The sequence below is a fragment of the Gopherus evgoodei genome, chromosome 3, assembly GCF_007399415.2.
Source record: "Gopherus evgoodei ecotype Sinaloan lineage chromosome 3, rGopEvg1_v1.p, whole genome shotgun sequence".
Taxonomy (NCBI): domain Eukaryota; kingdom Metazoa; phylum Chordata; order Testudines; family Testudinidae; genus Gopherus; species Gopherus evgoodei.
This window is the reverse complement of record NC_044324.1, coordinates 105,828,843-105,836,376: the sequence shown is the minus strand read 5'-3', so window position 1 is coordinate 105,836,376 and position 7,534 is coordinate 105,828,843. Positions and strand designations below refer to the sequence as shown.

Sequence of the window (7,534 nt, the reverse complement as noted above, 5' to 3'; positions counted from 1 at the left end):
CCCATCCAACCCCCCTGTTCCCTGACAGCCCCTGGAACTCTGCCGCCCCATCCAACCCCCCCCCACTCATTCCTGACTGCCCCCTCCAGTACCCCTGCCCCCATTCAACCCCCATTCCCCGCCCTCTGGCCGCCCTAACTCCTCTCCACACCCATGCCCGCTGACCCCGAACTCCCCTGCCCTCTATCCAACCCACCCTGCTCCCTGCCCCCTTACTGCACTGCCTGGAGCACCAGTGGTTGGCGGCGCTACAGCCGTGCTGCCCAGAGCGCCAGGACAGGCAGCCACGCCACCTGGCTGGAGCCAGCCTCACCACTGCGCAGCACAGAGCACTGGGTCAGGCCGGGCTCGGGGGAGGGGGAACCACAGGGGAGGGACTAGGGGGCTAGCCTCCCGGGGCAGGAGCTCAGGGGGCAGGCAGGAGGGGCCCACGGGCCGTAGTTTGCCCACTTCTGTCTTAAAACAAAGGTACTGTTGTCATGGTACATCACCCAAACCAAGGAAGAGAAAACAAAGTGTGGAATACTAGTAGGATCGTTTCTAACTCCTTGCCTCCACTCTGTGCCTGTCCCCACCCATGAGACATTGGGTCTTTTGGGAATTGAGCAGTCTAACAACATAAACATGTGCTGTTTGGGTAAATAATATTTCATACGACTGAATCTTCACAGTGTAGCTAGTTTGTAGTGTATGTGCCAAAATACAACTGAAGATACAAGTTAGTTCTAGCTCCACCATGAAAACAGACTCTCCTACCAATTTCCCCATCTCACTTTCAGTGAGTGCCTGAAGACAGAAAGGGCCAGTCATATTTGTTTGTTTTAGCTAATGAAACATTTCTTTTTTGCTGGGAGGGGCTGAAATTCTGAACTGTCCTACAGAATTAGTCTCCCCAAAATCATTGCTTATATTCCTAATATAATTTAAATACTACAACAAATATCGACTTGGTTCCAATAATTTTACTCCTTACTTCCCTTTGAGGCACTGATATTTTGGCAGTGGCAACCCCTGCCACATAGGTGATTAAACTCCCTAATCCGCTGGTAAAATTGGCAGACAATACAAACAGCAGTCATCTTCCAGCATCTGATTTTAGATATTGGTATGCGAGACAGAACACTGTGTGATGAAAAATATTTACAGAATTAGACTCTAAAACCAGACAAGGCTATTCAGTGTACAGTAAAAGTTCAAACACCTTTAGGTATTTCCTCTGAAAGGCCTATACAGAAGCTAAATGGAAAACATGTTACCAATTAAATGTTTTCTTCACAGGACAATCAGTAGAGTTGTGGCTACAATGCAGACTCTGATTGTCTATGAAAGAAACTTAGACCTAAAACTTTAAAATTAAAATAAAACACACATTGAAAAAGCAGCAGTTAGGGGGGGCCATCTTGTTTGGAGTGCACCAGAGTAGGAGGCATTCTGGCCAGCAGTAGTGTACTGTGTGGAGGGAATATGGCAGAAAGTTCCCATTTTTCTTCCAGGACTGTGGCTTCAAAGCTGCTAACCAGTACTATATTGCTCTGTTGCACATTTTTTGTGTAGCCCTTACATGGCCAGCTCAGTTCAGGTGAGTAAGGTCCATTCTTACCAGGGCATACCTGTCCGTGACCTTTTCCTCTGCTTTTTACAAAGGCAATAGATAGGAAACACAAATAAACCTGCCAAAAAAGAACACACAAAATTAAAAGAAAATACTATATAGTTATAAATAGTAAATTGTAATTTCTCAATATGTGTGTATCTCCTCACTCACATACACCACCCAGTATCCAAATATTGCTCCACAAATTCCTGTGAAACTTAAATGGTTAAGACATTTAGACTAGCACAAAAAATACTGAACTGAAATAGTCTCTTTTTGGTAACTACACTAACATTTCTCTATCTTTCATTAATTTTGGGTTTAAAACTTATATTATACTTCGGAAATTGCAGTTTAAACTCTCACAATACCTCAAAGGACACAAATAGTACAGAACTGTTGAATCCTGGCAATCTTAACTCCACATTAAAGTTTTTTGCTGTGAAACTATAAATTATCAGGAAGGCTTCTAAAATACTTTCAGATTTATTCAAAGAAACCTTAACCCTCTGATTTTATCTGGCATAAAACTCCTGTGGGTATAAAAGAAGGATGCCATTCAATTTATGGTTCACTTTTAATTTACTTGCATAACTACTGGCTCAATGATAAAACACAGTGTTTATTTTGTAATTTACATGATACGATACAATTCCTGCTAATGCCCCTATCTCTCAGGAACAAAAATAAATGTCTATTCCATAGTGTTGATTATACAAGACATGAGAATTCCATCATAGATTTAAAGAGAATATTTTAAAAACTTACACACTTTTAAATTCACAACTAAGTTAATAAATCAGTTTTCATACAAATGTAAATCTAAAAACCCTAACACTAAGTTACACTCATTGTTAATTACTTTCAGTTCAGTTTTCTTTTCTATTTGCTCACTTTCCAGAATCCCAATTTCTGACTATAGAAAACCTTACATGGATGATATAACCTGAACTACCATGCAACATAAAAGTAATGTCTTGGGCCACAAGGATATTGTGATTTATATTATATTAAGTGGTTGTATGCAGTGTTCCTAGAGCCATGTTGGTCCCAGGATATTAGAGAGACAAGTTGTATGAGGTAATATCTTATTGGGCCAACTTCTGTTTGTGAGAGAGAAGTTTTCAAGCTCCACAGGGCTCTTCTTCAGCTCTAGGAAAGGTATTCCAAGCGTCACAGCTAAATACAAGCTGCTTTGCACAGATATTAGACTGTATTGGCTGAGTAAAAAAAATCAATTAGTTTTTACCCTCTGCTTACAGCTGTTTTTTCCCCTGGTCCCTGCCTTTTTTTGATGGAATGTAGATTTCAAGTATTACATGTCTTCCTCTATTAGTAACTTCACTTTCCTGAACATTAGGTGGAGAGGTATTTTAATGGAAAACTTATTGATTTGCTTCCTGGTTAATTAAGTTTAAAATACAATGTTTTCATTTTCCCTATGGAAAAAGCATGGTCTCTGGATCACCAGCTGTCTGCATCAAGACACAATGAGTGCACAAAACATCTGCAGTTCACTGGCTTTCCAGTGACACCATTAATTTGAAAAGTGGAGGAGAAACAGCAACACCTTTCAGCTGAATGAGGGCAATAGCCCTTTCTTCTCTTCTAAGGGATGTAGTTCATTAATATTTATAAAGCACTTTGAGTTAGTCAGAGAGAAGGTGCTACGGAAATACAAATATTACTTGGAGTGCTTTTCATGCCTTGTCTAGACTAGGATTTAAAAAAGTGTAGTGTTTGCCTGTGTTATCCAACATGTTCCAACACATTGATATTTTGCCTTAAGACATTCTAAATTGGTCAAGTTGAAGACCAGGTTCCTCACTAGGCTTTAATTCAATCAATCAGTTTAGTATGTGTTGAAGGCAGCATGTCTTGTCTTCACATCAGCAAATGTGTGCCAATATTACACTTTTGATCCTAGCCTAAGCAAGATTTGAGTTTATCTTAAAGCCTTTCTGTAAAAAGCAAACTGTTTAATAAACCTGATTGTGTTTTTTAAGCGAAAAAGAACAGTTTGTTAGAAGAGGTACTTTTCAATCCAAATTGAAAGAGTAGTCCATACGGGCTTCTTAGAAAAGATATGCTTTTCAGAGACCAGGGCCGGCTCTGGCTTTTTTGCCACCACAAGCAACAAACAACAACAAAAAAACACAAACCTGTGGGGCGGCTGAAGTGGCGAAGCAAAAAAAAAAAAAAACAACCCACACACAACCTGTGGGGCAGCCGGAGCCAGGATGCAAACTTTTGGCTAGCGGGACTCTGAGCTGCAGACGTGCCCCGGGCAGTGGAGTGCATGCCCCGGCTAGCAGGGGGGAGAGAGAGAGAAGGGGGGCGGCCAGGGCTTTCTTCAGCCAGGGTGCTCACCACTTGACCCCTCCCGCCATGCCACCTGCTGGGAGGGCTCTGCACCGCTCTGGTCAATGGGGAGGGAAGGACCCGGGCTGCCAGGCAGGACGCTCCCCTCCTCCGCACCGCCGCCCCCTACAAGGCAGCCAGAGTGGCGAACAAAAAGGAAAAGGAAAAGGAAAGAAAAGAAAAAGGTCGTGCCACCTTAGGATTGGGCGGAATGCTACCCCAAGCACGAGCTTACTTGGCTGGTGCATGGAGCCGGCCCTGTCAGAAACTGTTGCTCTATCATACCATCAAGAAAACCTACTGAAGTCATTACTCCGAGCTCAGTATTTAATAATGAACTGTCAAATACATGGTGAAATTACTGGTGTAGAGTGGTTTACAACTACCCCATTAAGATTACTTTTACAGCAGTGTTGGTACCAGACGTTGCTATAATTACTTCAATTTCAGAGATTAACTATATATAATCAACATGTCTCTTCTAAACCGCATACACATTACTCTGCAGGATCATCTCAGTGATCTGATCATAGCTAAGGCCTAGTTTTACACTTAGAAGTTCTGCCATTATACCTATACCAATATATTGCTATACAAACCCCGATTAGTGCAGAAAAAGTGCTTTCACCAGTATAGCTTGGTGAGCAAAATAAGCTTTACAGGCAAAAGCATTTTTATGTCAGTATTAATGCACTGACACTAGGGATTCTGCAAGCATAGAAATGTCACAAAAAAGGTCAAAACAAAAACATCAAGCACCAAAGCACTTCTAGTGTAGGCATGGCCACAGTTATATCAGAATAAAGGTGCCTTATATCAGTATACAGCTTATTTTGCTTTCTGACCCAGGTTTAAGATGTATTGGTATACACACTTTCATACTGGCATAACTACATCCACACTAATGGAGGCTTTGTTACTGTAACTATACTCATATAGTTCAGGTGGCAAAACGTTCTAGTGTATACAAGCCCGAAGTACTGACTCACTGAAAATAATTTGTTCTTTTTAAATAGCTAGTTGGCATCAATCCTGTACAGAAAAAAATAATTATAATGCATTGATATTCTCATATAGAAAGCATTATTAAAATGCAAAGTGCTTTACAAACATCAGTCACACAAAACACCCCTGTGAGGTAGGTAGGTAGATATTTGTGCCTCTATTTATCCATCTCTAAAAATGGCATTACTGAGAGACTGAACGAATTGCTCAAGATCACGTGTCATGTCAGTGGCAAAAATCAGGATTAGAACCCAGATCTGCAGCTTCTGATTCCTAGTTTTGTGTTAACCCTTCGGTATGATCACTAAGCTTCAAATGAATTATACTATCAGATTCAAGATTACTGACTACTTAGACTTAGAAATTCCATTTTTTAGCAGAATAGTCATTATACTGCATGAGTTCTTACCTATTACAACAGCTACAGCTCCCAGTGCCAGTCCCAATACCAGTATTAAAGGTGCAATGAGTAATTTTCCAGCTGAAAAACAAATCATTAAAAAAATTAAAACTATTTATTTTATTTCATAATCATCCTGGCTATCCAAAACCACCTTAAAATAATCTAACCTCATAGGTACTGCTGAAATAAAATTGATTTTTGGAAGTTTTACTGGAGTTCCCCTTTGTAATGATATCCTTCAACTCCAGTGAGAAGCCATTAGTGATAAGCCAATCTGTTGCTCTTCCTGCACTCTAACCACTTTTACACGCCACAATCTACCTTTGTGTATCTCAGCTTTCAAAGTGAGCTTGCATCTTTTACCAGTTCTAATTTTAAGACCTATCAGGATTAGAACAGAACAATGGGCATATATACTCAGTACTTTTAGTATCTCCTGGGGAGGCTCTAGGAGTCCTACTACATCCACCCCACTACCATCCCTAGGAAGATGTCCCACCAAAGCATCTATAATTCTTGAGATCTATGGAGTTAGGCCCAGATCCAAAAATGGGATCTCAGTTAACAGTCAGTAGCAGCAGCTCAAAGAGACATTACCAACTGATAGCTAGCTTATTTACGGTCTGATCCTTTGCCCTTTGAAGTCAATAGTAGTGCTCCCACTGACTTTCATGATGCAGGACCAATTCCTAAGAGCATCTAAGCCTGTTTCCAAAACAATACCTAAAAGAAATGGTGTCGCTCTCACAGGACTGGGTGAAAAGAGCTGTGTGGAGTAGAAGCCATAGGAACATAGTTACCCTGTATGGGTGGTTCTTTTTAGATTTGTATTTTTTAGTTTACAACAGGGGTATGCAACCTGCGGCACACGTGCCAAAGGCAGCATGTGAGCTGATTTTCAGAAGCACTCATACTGCCCAGGTCCTGGCCTCCGGTCCGAGGGGCTCTGCATTTTAATTTTAAATGAAGCTTCTTAAACATTTTAAAAACCTTATATACTTTTACATACAATAGTTTAGTTATATATTGTACACTTCTAGAAAGACACCTTCTAAAAACGTTGAAATGTATTACTGGCATGTGAAACCTTAAATCAGAATGAATAAAAGAAGACTCGGCACACCACTTCTGAAAGGTTGCCGACCCCTGGTTTATAGCTTGTTGAACTGCATGGAAGGACTGAGCAGCCAAAAACTTGCCAAACTGATGCCAATTTGGATTAAACTAGAACCCATGCAATACAACTACTTTGTCTTGCTAACATAGACTGAACTCTTGAAACAGGAATAGTTTCTGTCCATGTGTTTGTATAGCATGTAGCACAAAAGGGGCTCTGGTCTCAGCTGTTTGAAAGTAAATGCCAAGTATTTTGTTGTTATTAATGGTAGTTCAAATGGAGATGTGAATTTCAATAAATTAGGTTGTACCTTTAAGAGATCACCTTTGAAAAGGGAGGAAAATTAAAAATAGATACCCCAGAAATACAGACTGACTTAGATTAGGTTTTAGGGAATGATTTCATCATTCAAGAGAACAATGACGTAAGCTTCTCCAGAACCAGAGCCACTAATTTGAGCAGTTTGAAGGGAAAACAAGATGTTTCACAAACATTTACAACAGTAACTGAACTGGTCCTTTTCACACTTCTGTGTAATTAAAAAAGCCTTAAAAAACAGAGTGTGTTGAGTAGGAGAGAAGAGTTCTGAAATTATACTTAATTATTAAAAGAAAAGTTTATTATTTGTATTACCATAAAACCTATATGCCTACCCATGGGTCAGGATGCCCATTGTGCTAAGTGCTGTACAAAGAACAAGACAACAGTCTCTGCCCCAAATAGCTTACAATCTAACACAAGAGACAGCTGATGGATGCAAATAGACAAGTAAGGACCACAAGGAAACAAAGCAATCAAGGATAAACATATAGATAAATAACAAAAATTGACGTTTTTTAAGTACATTTTTTAAAAGTAAAAATATTTAAAATGTTTGAAGTTATGACAACCTATATTCAGGCCTAAACTTATGAAATCTATTAAAATAATTACATTTAAAAGTACACAAGCAGTACATGTTTGCTACTGAAGTTTCAAAGAACGTCAAACCACTGAACTGGTAGAACTTGGACATCACTGGCTAAGCACCTGGAATTAGAATTTGTTGTAGTGC

At 40.0% G+C, this 7,534-nt stretch overlaps 1 protein-coding gene across 1 annotated transcript in view; it reads right to left on the bottom strand.

Annotated features, from left to right (window-relative positions):
• Positions 1–408: 408 nt before the first annotated feature.
• RNF217 (ring finger protein 217) overlaps positions 409–7,534 on the bottom strand; it is a 137,342-nt gene continuing 130,216 nt past the window's right edge. The window contains exons 5-6 of the mRNA XM_030558334.1: positions 5,370–5,441; positions 409–1,670 (exon numbers count right to left, since the gene is read on the bottom strand). Of these exons, the coding sequence (XP_030414194.1) occupies positions 1,597–1,670; positions 5,370–5,441 (146 nt within the window). The 3' untranslated portion in view covers positions 409–1,596. The remainder of the gene's footprint in view (positions 1,671–5,369; positions 5,442–7,534) is intronic.